The sequence below is a fragment of the Elaeis guineensis genome, chromosome 9, assembly GCF_000442705.2.
Source record: "Elaeis guineensis isolate ETL-2024a chromosome 9, EG11, whole genome shotgun sequence".
NCBI lineage: Eukaryota > Viridiplantae > Streptophyta > Magnoliopsida > Arecales > Arecaceae > Elaeis > Elaeis guineensis.
The window spans coordinates 3,490,286-3,507,652 of record NC_026001.2 but is presented as its reverse complement, the minus strand read 5'-3'; the positions used below and the strand labels follow the sequence as shown (position 1 = coordinate 3,507,652).

General features: G+C 38.4%; 1 protein-coding gene across 3 annotated transcripts; it reads left to right on the top strand.

Annotated features, from left to right (window-relative positions):
* The first annotated feature begins 5,533 nt into the window (after positions 1–5,533).
* On the top strand, positions 5,534–10,218 carry LOC105052061 (BEL1-like homeodomain protein 1). Of its 3 annotated transcripts, none has more exons than XM_073243047.1 (5): positions 5,534–5,647; positions 6,872–7,813; positions 8,626–8,990; positions 9,129–9,189; positions 9,278–10,218. In XM_073243047.1, exons 2-5 carry the CDS (start codon positions 7,031–7,033, stop codon positions 9,932–9,934), a joined length of 1,866 nt encoding a protein of 621 aa, XP_073099148.1. In that variant the 5' UTR covers positions 5,534–5,647; positions 6,872–7,030; the 3' UTR covers positions 9,935–10,218. The 3 variants fall into 3 exon arrangements, with proteins under 3 accessions (XP_073099148.1, XP_010931060.1, XP_010931061.1); XM_010932758.4 differs by lacking the exon at positions 5,534–5,647 and adding an exon at positions 5,825–6,332; XM_010932759.4 differs by lacking the exon at positions 5,534–5,647 and adding an exon at positions 6,420–6,663.
* Positions 10,219–17,367: the final 7,149 nt, after the last annotated feature.

Genomic DNA, 17,367 nt, shown 5'->3' with positions numbered 1-17,367 from the left:
CCTAGCTATTGTGCTTCAAGTGACCTTCTAATTTCTATCATGAGCTCTAGACTAAATGTTGACTATATTTATCATTGCATAAGTATTAAGGTCTAGAGTGCATTGAATTTTACCTTTCCATGAGTCCAGTGAATTGAGAATGTATCTATGGTAATGTATTACATGCTTGACAACGTTGATCTATCATGCCTTACGAAAATTATCGATCCACATGAAAAATGAGTTGGACGATGCAACACCAAACCTTTTCTCTAAATTAATTTAGCTATAATAACTATTGATATCTCTTGGATTCATTACCTTAAAATTGTCATATAGCTCAGCTCATTGGGTCAGATGACACATATGTCCAGCAAAATTAAAAGCCAATCGAATCTCTAAATAATCAGCAAATAGTTATAACACATAAGATTTGAATCTTCTCAAAAAAATGTACCATAACCAGGAACAAACGTTCGAATCATAGCAAATTTGACAAGACATATCTTCACCATTCCGATCAACGAATAAAAGAGAGCTTAATGACTCATCCAATGATCTCATGATCTCCATCACGAAGATCCTTAGGCAAGTCTCTATAAAAACATCAAGCACAGAAGATCCTCTGTTATAGTGAAAGAAACTTTCACATGCAATACTTATCATCCTTTCAAATCTTTAATTTTTTCTCAAAATTTTATCTGATTTAAACATCAAAGAGCCTTTGTCGGACATATCTGAAAAGCCTCTGACTGTTTTCTATAATTGCGTATCAACTCTAGTATCATGTTATATTCCTTTATGATCACTAAACAGGGCAGCCAACACGTCCATCTCTTGGACTGGGTTTTGAACGGCAGCTACCACAATCCTCAAGCTACACTGAAATGAAAATTAAAAAAGATGAAGAAATTGCATAAACTAAAGATAGAATAATAATGTGAGCAATCTACAAAATTGCTATCATTTTGTTATAACCACGACATTCTGTATCATTTTTGTCATACAATAATAATATAGCGAGCATCAGCGAGTGAGTCACCTTTTTAATCTGTCCCCTCCTTTTAAGTCCTAAACCGACATAACCTGAACTCGTGTCGCGTTCCAGTTTTCTCCCCAGCCGCATAATCTCTAATTAGTAATCGCCGTTTAAACGCTCTTAATCTATTCATTTAACTGGGGTTAAGTGATAACAATTTTTTTTTTGGTATAAAAATGATAACAATTTGATGTGGCTGTGAGGCGCGTGGGGGTGGGCTCCACAGACAGCGACGCACCTCGTCGCCCATTGGCCGCTCCTTTGACCTTTCCCGCCTCCCGTGGGACCCACACAGCGACTCCCCGATCGGGACCCCTGGGCCCCGCCTTCTCAGAGCGAACCTAGTCCCCCGACGCCCCGCTCCCCTCCGATCCCCGTCGTACCTGTATGCCCGCGACCCCCCACGTGGCACCTTCTCGAGCGATCTTTTATTTGACTTTAATGGAAACGTGCCGCGCCAGAAGAGCGTCCACATGTGCGGTTGTGGGACCACGGGGGAAGGAAAAGTCCAAAGGGTAGTGCGTCGCGGCAGCTGGTGGCACGTGGGAACATCACGGTGGATGGGTCCCACCTCCTTTCGTTGTGCGACTAGCAACGCCCAATAAGTGGAGGGAACGGAGGCCAACGAAACACCAATCAGTGCGCTTCTAATGGGGCTACGTGTCGTTACTGTAACCCCTCGCCCCAAGCGGGGCTGGATTTTTATTTTTTATTTTCCTTTCTTTTGGAGGGAGCAAGACAGGATTCATGGCACTGTGAGCACGGGACGGCCCTCTTTTTCTTTCGGCTCTTAGATCTTTGCTCGTACATGTTACACATAAAAGGGGCAAAAAAAAAACACAGCTGATTTTGATCTTTGCAACCTTTATCTTTGTAATTCAACCAAATTCTCTTCCTTGGATCTTCTGGCAATTGGTATTCTGATATTCTCTCTCATCCCCCCAAACACAAAAAAAAAAAAAAGAAAGAGGGAGAAATGAGCATAAGCTACATTGTATTATTACCTCAGGGATGTCTCCTATTAGGGTTTGAAGACTTGGCCATTTGAGGTAGTTCTAAAATTGGGAACTGCTGGGTAGTCATCGATAAATGCATAAACATATTTTTAGAATTTCTTATTACATTATAACATGTATGGCATTAGTAGAAGATAAATCGAATGTTGGATGAAATTGCATTACTTGATGATTAATTTTTTATGAAAAAAAAAAATTGTCAAGGAATGCAACTTCAACTTTAATTTTTTGATAGCAACGATGCAGATCTTGATAATGTGTTTGTTTTTTGCAATTAACATATAGATTTGAATTATAATTGATACAATAGCAAATCTTCAATCTACGTACTAGATAGAATTGTGTGTCGTGACAAAGGGTATGTATAGTATAGCAAAATTAACAATTTGTAACATGCCATGTTGATAGATGATCGTGATCAAATGGTAGATCTTGCATAATGGTGGAGCCATAAGACCAATCACACACAACTATGCATTGGGGGAATGTCGGTAGGATGCCACTAGATGGGCTCGAGGGTATCATAATTGGGGTAGTGGCCATTATTATCGACATAGAAGATAAAAAAGGGAATAGGGAAGTAAGAAAAGGGAAGATATAGATATAAAGGAATGAAGAAAAAGGTTAGGTGGTGGGGAATTCATGAGGTAGTGCAATGCTACTGCAAGTGGAAGGCAATATTAGGGTTTTGTTTTGTGGTTGTTGAAGCCCAAGAGCAAAATATCAAAAGATGGGATTGCGTATATGAAGGGGACTTCTTTAAAGAAAAATCAGTCATATAAGGACATGACAGCATACCCCTCTTTGATTCCCTTTCACTTCATTTCTAATCTCTCATTTAAAAAATAGAAGTCGATCGATGACTATTCATAACTATTATCTTGACATCTAAGTAAACTTCAAACTATTTTAAACCTTTAACATAAAATAATAGCAGCAAACAGCAAAAACAACAACAATAGTAACAGCAACAATGATAAAAAGCTATACGCACGCATCTTGCATTGCATGAGGCTATACGCACCTAAAATCACTCTAAAAATGACACCATAATCACTTTAAATGACTCCAAACATGATCAGGAACCATATTGGAGGCCCTTGAAAGCTTCTTCACATGTATAGTCGCGATCAGCTGAACATAGTCGAGGGCTCCACCAACAGCCAACTTTTGTATTATTTCACCTAATACCATTACTTTTCTTTCTCCCGTTCTCGATCATCCTTGCAATTGAATAGTTTTAGAACAGTTACACTATATAAAAAAAGCCTTTGGTTTGAGCACTTAGAATAGACGATGTCTTCATTTAACAGTACCAATAAGACCTGAAGCGAACTAATCCGAGGACTGCAATGGAAAAGAAACATGGAATCATCAATAACCATTCGTACAACCCAAGGGTTCTCCCTCATCCACAATACTAAACGCACCATTCAAGTGGCTTTCTCTATTGCAAGCTAGCTAGCAACCAAAATGTCACTCTGGAACTATGATGACGTCCCTTCTTTGGTTTAGTAGATGATAACAATAATATTAAGGCGACGAAAACAACCATTCTCATAGTTGTGTGCAGAAGCCAAGTCAGTGAATAGGCTTATACTTCATTTTATTTTCACTGTTTTCAAGAATAGAACCTTTCGACTGTTCCAATCTTGTCAGTACTGTTCGGAAGTCAATTCAGTTAGCGGGCTGACATACACTTCATTGTACAATGATTGTTTCCATGAACAGAACCATGCAATCTTTCGAATTATACTATGAACTCTTTTTCTTTTCCCGAGAAGAAAAGGGGACTATAATTCATTAAGATCGACATTAAACTCCAAGAGATTCATAGTGCCCGTTACTTGTTAAGCATTTATTTAACTAATACTGTACATAATTTTTATTTTTAGTAAAGATTCAGAACATATTTTGAAGGACAATAAAACCATATATATGGCAATGTTTGATATAGATCAAGTTGGAGATTTATGTGCAAAGTTTAAGAAGAGAGGCTTTTATATTAATACAACAACAAACAGCAGCAAGCTTACGGGGAAGATGTGTTTAACCTTATAAGCACTCTACCTTGAAATCATTGCGGAAATGAACACTTGGAGAGATAAATAATCGGTAGAAGCTAGCCTCTGAATATATATATATATATATATATATATATATATATATATATATATAGAGAGAGAGAGAGAGAGAGAGAGAGAGAGAGAGAGAGAGAGAGAGAACAATGAGTCCTTACTGATTGCTTGCTTTCCAAAAATTTAATGCACCATACTCATTTTAAGTAAAGGATGGCTAGATGGCTAGAGTTTTGAGCTCGGGGGTTCTCCATCAATATCCATCATGATAGCACTTCCTTCTTTTCACTAACATGATGTACCACAAACAAAACAACGACTTGAGCCTTCCACCAGAACAACTCAATAAGCCTGTTGACAACACTCGAAGTTTCAAGATATCTAATCCTAAACTCCCTTAGCCCCCTTTCGTATGTTTCACTTCCTCCTCAAGACATTTTTGTCACATGCTTTCGATACTGATATCTTAATTTATTTGTTCTTGGTAAGATGTGACGACCTTGAGATAGAGATATGTGCTCACATGTTGTTTTTGTTGCCTGAGAGCTTCTTATTACATATTATATAAGTAGTTTCGGATGCAAGCATCATATCTCAAAGCTTAGGCTAGCTTTCTCAACCTGTGGTCACTTTCCTGAAAGGAAAGTGGAGTTCCAAGGAATAGTATTAAAGAATAGAATAATAGGACAAAGAACCGTATATATGGTCTGGGCAAAGGACTAGATATTTTTACTAGTGCACCTGCCCAAGCCTAGCAAGAGGCGCATGTGTTGGGAAAGAGGGCCACATCACGAGAGAGAAAAATATATTATTGGGCACCATGTTGTCTCAGTACACCAACAATTTGTATGGAAATTGGCAATGGAACTACGTCTGGCAACCTTCAGGTTGGACCGGGAGCATTACCGACTTGCCATTAAATTCACTGATCACAAAATGTACCCAACAGAGGTGATAATTATCACCAGACATCTAGCGGCTGATAGGGCCATATAATAGAGTCAAGCCATGCCACTTTGATAAGGGAGCATACGAATGTTTTTTTGATCTCTTGAGAGATTGAGATCCACCATACATAAGACATATAAGCAGGCATTTTATGGAAGACTTACACTTTTTAAATCCAATTCCAAATCTGACCCTTTTTTCTTTGAAGTATTACATCAAAAAAGAAGTAATGATCTCTCTCTCTCTCTCTCTCAGTAGGTGCTATGCTGGCGGTTGGTTGTATACCTTAGCTTTAAATTGCTTTATCTTCCAACCACAGCATCTAACCACAAAAAACATTAAAATAAGATAATAATAAAATAAAGCAAGGAGAGGACTGACTGCACAAAAAAAATAAAAGATACAGAGAAGAAACACAATTAACATGCCAGGAAGTTTATACGTTTGTTTTTTTTTTTTTTTCTTTGAGTGCAGAGAGAAGTGGAACAAGAGGGGAAGCTCTTCTCTCTTTCATGCCCCGTATCTTTTCGGCGCGCACACAATACTAAATCAGCGTTTGGAAGTCGACTTTTCCTCGTTTCTGAGCTGTTTGTTCCCTCTGACACCTCCTTCGGTTCTCTAACAGTTTCTTTATATACGTGTAGAATAATATATCTATACCTATCCATGTCTATCTTTCTATATCTCCCTCGCACAAACATGGTGTCTTCTTTTAATCATCAAATGCTCCTGCACCTGATGAGGAGGAAAGGAGGGTCAAATCAACCAGACCTTGCCCTTTTTTGATCACACCTCAATCCCCTTCTGGGGTGCACCATAGCTTAGATTACACCCTCATAGATATATAACCTATAGATTAGTCATTCTCTATAATAAAATTTCCAGCCAAAAAATAATTCTCTAATAAAATATCTGGAAAGAGAAGGAAAGAAACATGAGGGTGTGTAGATAATGGTAGTGAAAGATGGTCTTCTTTATTGGTCTTTCCTGTTTTGCGGAGTCTTCTTACATGGTGTCTTTATTTCCTTTCCTTTTCAGTTGGAGAGCAGGTAGGAGGAATAAGACTCTGACATGAGTCTGGAGATAGCCTCCATTTCCCTTTTTCTACTCATAATATATCTAGGGTCTCTCTCTGTGTGTGTGAGGGAGAGGGGAGGGAAGGAGGGAGGGAGAGAGATCTCCTAAGAAAAGGCGGAGCGAAAAAGAGGGAGAGAGAATTCCATAACCATTCTTATATCACATCCCACGTGCTCATGGGATTGCATCCCTCAGGTATTGCCAATGAAATATACTTAGTTATATCATTTGATGAAGATGGCTGCCTTTCTTTTCTCTCTCTCTCTCTCTCTCTCTCTCCATATCTCTCCCTTTCTTCTCCTCTTCTCATCTCTCTCTCTCTCTCTCTCTCCCCCTCTCTCCCTCTCTCTAAACTAGTAGAATTTCTACAGAATGGGTTCTTCCTGTGCCGATGGATGGACCTCAATTCTAGTGGCTCTCTTCATGTTTGATTTCCAGTTTCATGAGCTCGGCCATCAAGACTTCTCTTTGGCCTCCTTTCTGGAGTTCTTTGATCGGAAATTCCATTTTAGTACGAGAGATCCAAGTAAAAATAGCCATCAAGAACTGTGATCTCTATTAATATTATTCTCTCTTTTTGAATTTTTTTTTTTCCTGGCACAAAGTAAAATCAAGTGTTTAGTTCTTGATCCTAGTTGAATTTTCTGTAAATTTTATGTCGTATTCCTTACCTCTTTCTACTTATGATCAATATTCACCATTCATATGTTCCTTTCCTCGTTCCTTTTTTTCAGGAGAAATTTTTACAGCAAGGCAATCAATTCGGTGCATTCCAATCGGCTGAACAACGAGTCATCCAAAATTTCTCCTCGAGGAGGAGATCAGCTATGAGAGATTTTTATTCCGTTTGACAGCACAGCAGTAATTCCATCAAATAAGAAGCAAAATTATCTATGGCTACGTATTTCCATGGTGCCCCGGCCGAATTCCAAGCTGATGGATTGCAGACACTCTATCTGATGAACCCCAATTATGCCGCTTATTCCGACACGGCCGTTCCGGCCAACATGATCCTCCTGAATTCTGTGAATTCGCTGAATCCAACGAACCTCGGCCACTGCGCCGCCACGGCACAACCAAACCAGCACCAACACTTTGCCGGGATCCCGCTCCAACCACCGGTCGCCGCCCACGAATCCAACCGCCTGCCATCCATCCAACCCTCCCATGATGTCTCAGCCGACCCCCGCCTCCACTACAATCTATGGACCCCGACGGCGCCCAACAATTCCATCGACATGGCGTCGCAGCTGGGTCCCCGGCGCACCTCCACTGCACCTCCTCAACCTCAGCAAGGGTTGTCCCTCAGCCTCTCTCCACAGGAAATAACTCTGGCCGGCACCGAGGAAGCGAAGATCCTGGGTTCTTCGTCCTCGGCACCGTCGGGTGTTTCGAATGCTGTCTCGGTTTTGCAGAGCTTTTTGATCGGGTCTAAGTACTTGAAGGCAGCTCAACAATTGCTCGACGAGGCGGTACACGTCGGGCAGGGAATCAAAGGTGATTCGATGAAGGGGACTAATTCCAAGAGTCCGACGAAGAGCAACAGGGAGTCGGAAGGCACCGGCACCGGGACGGCGGAGGAAGACAAGAGCACCAAGCGAGAGGCCGATCTCACTACGGCTGAGAGGCAGGAGCTTCAGATGAAGAAGGCAAAGCTTGTTAACATGCTTGAAGAGGTAAGAGTGTACGTTGATGTACATGAATTATTTTCTCATATAGTTATATATCACGAATTTAGAGAAAGCATAGAAAAATCCTGATTTTTTTTTGGTAATTATCTTGGTAATTCCAATTAGCAGAATCCTAATTGGAAGCCTGAAATTTTGATGTTAATCGAATTTTGAATAGAACTGCATCAAGTGGAGTTGAACTTGGCAATAGAAAGAGTTTTCTTCCTAGTTGAATTCTGTCACAAGGCAAGGAATTTTAGATGTGAAGACCCATGAAAGCTAGCCATAAAGTTCTTTTTTCGAGTAGTAATGGAGGAAATAAGGTACTTCCCCTAAAATTATTAATTAATAAAATTATTTACAGCTGGTGGTATGGTGTATGATTACTACAAGATTCCTTGAGTGGTACAAGGTGAAACTGGAGAAGTGGTGGTACAAGTGGTACAGGAATCATGGAGCCACGGAGGGAGTGTGGACATTATTTTTTGTGGCTATCTCTCAACTTGATTTTTTTTTTTTCCTTTTTTTTTTCTGAGTGACACCCAGCTTGATGTAAACTTGAAGCATGCATGTTGTTCATGTCCTTCTTATGATCTAGGGCCAGTTTGAGAAATTTTAACTTTTTTATTTCCAAATGATTCAAGCTATTCTAGTGACAAAATTTCTATTTCCTCATTTATTTTAATAGAAGACAATAAGCTTTTTAATTACCATAATACAAAGTCCATCAAAATATTCAGCATGTTGTTAACTTTTAATTTCTTTTCTTACCCAAAAAAAAAAAAATTCTGAATTAAATTCTCTCTCGTTTTTTGTAGGTGGAACAGAGGTACAGGCAGTACCACCACCAGATGCAAATTGTGGTCTCTTCTTTCGAACAAGTGGCTGGAATTGGGTCGGCAAGAACATATACCGCCCTCGCTTTACAGACCATATCGAAGCAATTCCGGTGCCTCCGAGATGCCATCACCGGCCAAATTCAGGCCACCAGTAGGAGCTTGGGGGAAGAAGATACCAAGTCCGGTGGCTCCAGGCTTCGGTTGGTCGACCATCACCTGAGGCAGCAGCGGGCTCTTCAACAGCTCGGAATGATCCAGCACAATGCTTGGAGACCCCAGAGAGGATTGCCCGAACGCTCTGTTTCCGTTCTTCGTGCTTGGCTCTTCGAACACTTCCTCCACCCGTAAGTGCTCGACCACCAGAATTCTCTCCAATAACTTATCCAACTTATAACCTCATAGCATCAATTCATCCATCTAGTAGCATCAGCAATTCGTCTTAGAACTTTACTGCTCACATAGAGTCTGTGCATGGATTGCAGTTATCCAAAGGATTCAGACAAGCTCATGCTTGCCAAACAAACAGGCCTCACTAGGAGTCAGGTACTTGAAAGATATGAATCACTCGTCTCTTCTCACATCTATCTCGCAAGTAATGAATTAAGAACTCTTGTGTTTTTTGCTGCCATAGGTCTCCAACTGGTTCATAAATGCGAGGGTCCGACTGTGGAAGCCAATGGTGGAGGAAATGTACTTGGAGGAAATGAAGGACCATGAACCGAACTACACCGATGAGAAAGGTAGCAAGAGTGATGCTAATGAAAACTCGATCTCCAAGTCCAGTGCAAACCAAGAGAGCAGCCCAACGAGAACAGGGCAGGACTACTCGAATGATCCAAAACCTTCTACGGTCGCAATACCACTGCCATCCTTGGGAAATGATCAAAAACATGCAGCCATGCAACAAGATCTTAAGAAGGCCAGGAGTGAGGAATTGCTGCAGCCGAACACCATGACGCATTCCATCAGTTTTGATATGAAGTCCGAAGAGATGAGCAACCGAGAGCTTCTGATGAAGTTTATGGATGGACGGCAGAGGGCAGGGGACCAAGGCTTTTCCTTGATAGCAGGAAACACAAGCCACGGAGGTAATTTTGAGGCTTATCCAGTTGCAGGAATTGGGAGGTTCGACTCTGAGCAATTCGCGCCGAGTTTTTCTGGCAATGGTGTTTCCCTCACTCTTGGGCTCCCACAATGTGAGAACTTCTCCCTCTCGGGAGCACAGCCATCTTTTCTGACATCCAGAGTAGAAAGAGGTTTGCAGCACGATTACTACCAGACTTTGTAGCTTGAATATTATATCTGCTTTAGATTTGAATGGGTGTATCAGCTTACGTGTAAAGTAGAAGTAATTGGGGTATGGGGAAACAGAAACCTATCACTGGGTGCCGGTAGGACGAATGGCTTCAGATGAAAGTTAATTTTCTATAATTCATAGAGACATTTGGTATGGGATTTGAGTAGATTAGCAGTTTGAATCCATAAAACTGAGGAATGTATATGTTTTTTCACTCCTTTGGGACATACATACTGATCAGTATGCAATTTTTATGCAAACATATTTAGGATAGATATGCTTATCTCTGTTCACATGTGCTTGCGTGGGTCTTCAATGTTGGATTTCAACTAGTTTTGACTTATGTGGTAATAAATTACACTTGGGCCATATATTATCAGTGTTTGCTGATTTACAAGAACTAAATCGGATCAAATCAAGCAGCATATAGATGTGTTTGATGAAGAATTAGACATCACTGTTTGACATCAAGCTGATGGCCGATTAATTTAGTATCTGCTAAATTTTTTTCATGGAACCTTCTCCCACTTGGAGATGTGCCATTGCAGTGATGTTGACAGTGATGTGCCATTTCAAATTAGGAGCTGCAAGGAAAGAACAGATTCTCTGGGACAGTCTCAATAGTAGGTTGAAGGCATATTACGTAAAATTATGGAATCATTGGTACATGCTCTAGTATTTAGAGTCTGGTAGGCAAGTGTGACAATATTTCAGCAGAAAAGCTACGGACGGAGGAAGTTGGGGGACATGAGGGCTGTACCTAAAGGTGGTGAAGCAATGGTAAGCCCCCATAGCTTGCGTTTGTTATTTGGGATGGTTGGTTGTGTCCAAGGGAAAGGACACACGATGGAAAAGTAGGGGGGGGGGGGGGGTTCCTTTAACCGATGTGTGTGGGACTGTTTCTTTTTCTTGGTTGAGGACGGGAAAACAGTGACAAAAGAGATGGGGGTCTACAATCTCATGTATGTAACCTTACAGAACTCCCGCTGCCCTGTAAGCATTAGGATTCTCCCTCTATCATTTACTGTACTATTTAACAGTTTTGATGGTTTTGGCATACAAATCCAACGCAAAAAATAAAGTGGGAAAAATATATCTACAGGAAGAATAACCGAGTAGTGAGGGTGGAATCACGAGACACAACGACATAAGTTTTAGACGTACACACCTCTTCGTGCCTCCAGAATATGGGCTTTTTCTACCTTTTTGCAGAGCAAAGCTTTGTAATTTGTAATAACCCAGATTTAAAAAAAAAAAAAATAATAAAGAATATCGGGAGGAAGAAGACTCCCGTTGAGAGTCTTCTTCCCACCGTGAAAAGGAGAGGGGGAATCCGAGTAAAAAACGAATTCCTCCTCTATAAAACCCCCTTTCCCCCTCCTAAACAACCCATAGTGATTACCGGTTCTCTCTCTCCTTTCTCCTTGTTTTCTCCGGTTGAAGTCACGTCTCCCGTACTTGTGCTCGCCGGAAATTGGAGCTGACGACATTGTCGGAGCTCGAGGTAAGCCCCTCCCCTTTTTCCTCTCCCTCTTCCCTTTCTTCCCTGGCCCAAAGCCCCGCCGCCGGCCACCGTCTTTGCCGAAAACCAGTCGCAAAAGGATCCCCTATTTTCTGAATTTTTTCTTGTTTTTGCCGCCGTTCTCCTTTTCGCTGCCGGCCGAACCCCATCGCCGTCGTTGTCGGATCTCCGGCCAAGCCGCCGGAGCCCGAGCCACCGAGGGGGGGACCTCACGGTCTTCTCCTGTTTCAGCCAAGGGTGGCCGCGGGAAGAAAAGAAGAAGGAAGAAGAAGAAGAAGAAAAGAAAAGAAAAAGGAAAAAGAAAAAGGAAAAAGAAAAAGAAAAGAAAAAAAAGGAAAAAAGAGAGAGAAAAATAAAAATAAAAATAAAATAAAATAAAATAAAAAGAAGAAGAAGAGAGAGAATTTTTCTCTCTCTCTCCTTTTTCTCTCCTTTCTCTTTCTTTTCTCTCTCCTCTCTCTACCTTCTCTCTCTAGATTCTCTCTCTAGACTTTTCTCTCTCTTTACGGATTTTGTCTCTCTAGGATCTTTTCTTCCTCTCTGATTGCATCATGAACCCTAGAATAAACTTGAAGATGAAAATAAGATGATTTGAGATTGCATCGAAATTCGTGCGATAGATCTGATCCCAGCTGATCCTATTCGAAATTTGTAACACTTGATTCATATTGAGTCATCCTGATAGGACCTCTGATGATCTCGATCATGAGTGCCTCATCGGAAGGATGCGAAAGTTTCTCTCTCTACTTTCTCTCTCTAAAAATTTTCTCTCTCTTCATGAATTTTCTCTCTTTAGAAGTCTTATAGGTTAGTGGAGGATCCTGATACATAGATAAGTCCTAATTTTGGTTAATCCTAAGAGAGGTCCTCGATCTGTGTTATTAGGATCGATTATCGATAATTTTCTCTATATATGATTTTTATGTTTGATCAGAGTTATGAAGAGATGATTGTCTGTATAAGATATCGAGTGGAATATTTTGTTAGAGAAATTTATAAATCAAAGAAGAATATTGATTTCTGTGTTTGGATCAGTCACCGGTAAAAATAAGAATCCCTGTACATGATCATCATTATATATGTTATTTTACCGTTGATTTTATCTCATTGATTTTGCATCGTTGGATTTTGAGATCGATGAATTTGTTATATCTGAGATATTATTATTTATTTATTTATGTGATTTTGAGTATGAGTATGTTATATCAATACATATGTATCAGTGATTGATGGCATGATTATATGTGTATGACATATTTATTACACTGCAAAAGTTGAATTGATTAATGAAGTCAAATATTTTAATTTCATGAAAATAAAAAGAAAGAGAAATATGGTTTGGACTGGCCTTGTCATGTGGAATAACTTGCCAGGAGCTTATGCCTGGGACAGCCCCCACAGGCTTATGTGTGGAAGAATATGATCCGAGAAAGATCATGAAGAATCTGATCCGAGAAAGATCATGAATGATTTGATCCGAGAAAGATCATGGCCACTTTGATCCGAGAAAGATCATGAATATTTCGATCCGAGGAAGATCACAGAAATCGATCCGAATAAAAGATCGTCGCATGATCCTGGTAGTCCAAAGCCAAAGCTAAAGCCAAAGCCAAAGCCAAAGCTAAAGCTAAAGCCAAAAAGAAAGGATTAAAGACGATGTGATAATAGAAGAAAATAAAAAAATAAGACATGAAACAATCGTTGAATAAAATTGTTTCATTTATTTAACATACGATGATGCATCTCTTTTGATAAAACAGATAATCTATAAATATTTGCAGTATTTTCGACAGTGAACATCGACTTTTATGTGTTATTGATTATTTTTATTTTCAGATTATATTATTATATTGGTGTGATATGGAAATTCTTACTGGGCTGTAAAGCTCACACCCCTTCATTTTTTTTTTCTTTTCAGAGTTACAAGATGTCCATGGTTGGCTATGGTATGAATTTGTGAGTGAGCGGATGCATAGATAGAGTACCGTTGATACCTGATCAGAGGATTGAAGGAATGTTAATTGTAATTATGCAAGTTTTATGAATTATTGTTGAAATAAATTATTATGGTTGATAAGGTTGTAATGATTTAAGTTGGCCTTGCATATTCTTTAGGGCTTGCTCTAAGGACTGTGCGGCCATCACGTATCCGATCCGGGTGTTGGGTTCGGGGCGTGACAGAATGGTATCAGAGCTTAGGTTTAAGATCACTAAGATTATGAAGTAATATCAAAACCTTATGTAAGATCAGTAGGATGTGACAGAGTGGCATCTGAGCTTAGAGCTTAGGTTACGTTTATTTGGAGACAATGATACAAGTGATTAGGATATGACAGAACAGTACTAGAGCCCAAGTTTAAGGTCACTAGGGATTGTCATATAAGTGATATCAAAACTTTGGGATTATAATCACTAGAGTATGATTGATAATATCGGAGTTTAAGATTATGATCATTAAAGGTATGATAGAATGATATTACAATTTAGGTTATGATCATTAGAGAATATGATTTAAGTGGTATTTAAGCTTAAGATTATAATTATTTGAAATTATGACTTTAGTGATATTTAAACTTAGGTTATGATCATGAGGAACATGATAGATATAAAAGAGAAGATTCAATATTTAGATTTCAAATCAATAGATACTAAGATAAAATTTATATATAAGTGGTATATTATATCTATAATAGAATTGACGAGTTATATCTTAGATTTCAATTGGTAAGGTTGACCTAAGTATGAAAAGAGTTGACCTTGGAATGAAGTGGGAGGTATTGATAAGTTATGTTGAATATACTAGAGGATTTTGGAATGTAAAACTTATATGATTGAAGATCATGATATTTTTTTTTAATTTCGGTGATAATTGTCTGAGCATTATGAATTTTGGACTTATCAAAGAAAGTTAATTAGGATATGGTCTAAGAAGAAATTACATCATATGAGAGAGAAATATTTTTGAACACTGAACCTATAAGAGGTCATATATGAAACTCAATCTTAGATAAAAAATATACTTAAATTTTATTATGAGAATATGAGATACACATTTTGGTGAAATCTTTGGTTACTCAAAATATCATATTCTGAATAGGATTTCCTTGATCTTTCAAGTTGCATTGAATTTCAAGTCAAAAGTTTATTTTTCTAAGTGAATCAAAAGTATTTTGATATTGTTGTTAAATTAAAGAAGAAAATTGATTTTGTCAGAGTATGATATATAGGTTATGATGAAATCTTTAATAATTCGTATCTTTGGATTACATTTTAATTTTTCTTATGATTGTTGAAGATGGTGAAGTGTATTAATTATTCAAATCAAAGTTTGGATTATTTTGAACTAAGACATCTTGTTAGTGTTAAATTTTGAATGACTTATACAAGGGACAAGATTTTGTATGGATTTATTGATTAATATTAAGGATTGTGATAAAGGGAGCTCTATAAGAAATAATCAAGTTAATTCTATTTATAAAGATGTTGGCTTGAGTTCTTCTAATTTGTCAAGTTAGAATTAATTCTTTTAAAAAGGAAGTTTGATTTAGAAATTATCTAATTGATTGTAAGGTAAATCTAAAGTTAACTCCAATTGATTCTAGACATGTTTGATTCTTGAAGAGTGATGAAACTTATACAATAATTTCAAACATAGGAAGTGGATCAAGATTTAATTTTATATGCTATACCCGAAGGTAGTAAAGATAAAGAAACTTAAAATTTTGCCGTAAGTGTTATATGAAATTTGAAGGTTGGATCTATCCTGGATTGATCTAACATATAAGGATATCTTTATCTTTGATAGATTTATATAGTTTGATAAATTAATATCAGAGTGCGCAGCAAAAGCATGGTGGGTTAAATTGATTAGAAATATTAATTCTTTGATTTCGAAGATATTATGGAATACATTAGTTGCAAATAAGGAAGGATTTATTGATAATGAAATGATGCTATAAATTTTGATCTAATCTGATCATAACCGGATAATTTTGGTCAGTAGGTTGCTTCATTGTAGATAATGCCAAAAAATTTTAGACATCTCAAGTTACAGCTTGATAGTTCTGGTATTAGTTCAAACTTAGAATGTCCTGACATAGATCTCATATTTTTTTAAAATTAAATATTGTTACTCGAACGATATAATCTAATTTCGAGGACGAAATTATTTTAAGGAGGGAAGAATGTAATAACCCAGATTTAAAAAAAAAAAAGAAAACAGAGGATATCGGGAGGAAGAAGACTCCCATTGAGAGTCTTCTTCCCACCGTGAAAAGGAGAGGGGGAATCCGAGTAAAAAATAAATTTCTCCTCTATAAAACCCCCTTTCCCCCTCCTAAACAACCCATAGTGATCATCGGTTCTCTCTCTCATTTCTCCTTGTTTTCTCCGGTTGAAGTTAAGGTCTCCCGTACTTGTGCTCGCCGGAAATTGGCTGACGACATTGTCGGAGCTCGAGGTAAGCCCCTCCCCTTTTTCCTCTCCCTCTTCCCTTTCTTCCCTGGCCCAAAGCCCCACCGCCGGCCACCGTCTTTGCCGAAAACCAGTCGCAAAAGGATCCCCTATTTTCTGAATTTTTCCTTGTTTTTGCCGCCGTTCTCCTCTTCGCTGCCGGTCGAACCCCATCGCCGTCGTTGCCGGATCTCCGGCCAAGCCGCCGGAGCCCGAGCCACCGAGGGGGGGGACCTCACGGTCTTCCCCTGTTTCAGCCAAGGGTGGCCGCGGGAAGAAAAGAAGAAGGAAGAAGAAGAAGAAGAAAAGAAAAGAAAAGAAAAAGGAAAAAGAAAAAGAAAAGAAAAAGGAAAAAGAAAAAGAAAAGAAAAAAAAAAGGGAAAAAAAGAAAGAGAAAAATAAAAATAAAATAAAATAAAATAAAAAGAAGAAGAAGAGAGAGAATTTTTCTCTCTCTCTCTCTCCTTTTTCTCTCTTTTCTCTCTCCTCTCTCTACCTTCTCTCTCTAGATTCTCTCTCTAGACTTTTCTCTCTCTTTACGAATTTTGTCTCTCTAGGATCTTTTCTTTCTCTCTGATTGCATCATGAATCTTAGAATAAACTTGAAGATGAAAATAAGATGATTTGAGATTGCACCGAAATTCGTGCGATAGATCTGATCCCAGCTGATCCTATTCGAAATTTGTAACACTTGATTCATATTGAGTCACCCTGATAGGACCTCTGATGATCTCGATCATGAGTGCCTCATCAGAAGGATGCAAAAGTTTCTCTCTCTACTTTCTCTCTCTAGAAATTTTCTCTCTCTTCATGGATTTTCTCTCTCTAAAAGTATTATAGGTTAGTGGAGGATCCTGATACATAGATAAGTCCTAATTTTGGTTAACCTAAGAGAGGTCCTCGATCTGTGTTATTAGGATCGATTATCGATAATTTTCTCTATATATAATTTTTATGTTTGATCAGGGTTATGAAGAGATGATTGTCTGTATAAGATATCGAGTGGAATATCTTGTTAGAGAAATTTATAAATCAAAGAAGAATATTGATTTCTGTGTTTGGATCAGTCACCGGTAAAGGTAAGAATCCCTGTACATGATCATCATTATATATGTTATTTTACCGTTGATTTTATCTCATTGATTTTGCATCGTTGGATTTTGAGATCGATGAATTTGTTATATCTGAGATATTGTTATTTATTTATTTATGTGATTTTGAGTATGAGTATGTTATATCAATACATATGTATCAGTGATTGATGGCATGATTATATGTGTATGACATATTTATTACACTGCAAAAGTTGAATTGATTAATGAAGTCAAATATTTTAATTTCATGAAAATGAAAAGAAAGAGAAATATAGTTTGGACTGACCTTGTCATGTGGAATAACTTGCCAGGAGCTTATGCCTGGGACAGCCCCCACAGGCTTATGTGTGGAAGAA

Bases quoted from the DNA above. Each gene is read 5' to 3' on its own strand.
- LOC105052061 (XM_073243047.1), top strand. From the start codon at position 7,031: ATGGCTACGTATTTCCATGGTGCCCCGGCCGAATTCCAAGCTGATGGA. The intron at 7,814-8,625 runs GTAAGAGTGTAC...CGTTTTTTGTAG, and splicing joins TTGTTAACATGCTTGAAGAG to GTGGAACAGAGGTACAGGCA. The intron at 9,190-9,277 runs GTACTTGAAAGA...TTGCTGCCATAG, and splicing joins CAGGCCTCACTAGGAGTCAG to GTCTCCAACTGGTTCATAAA.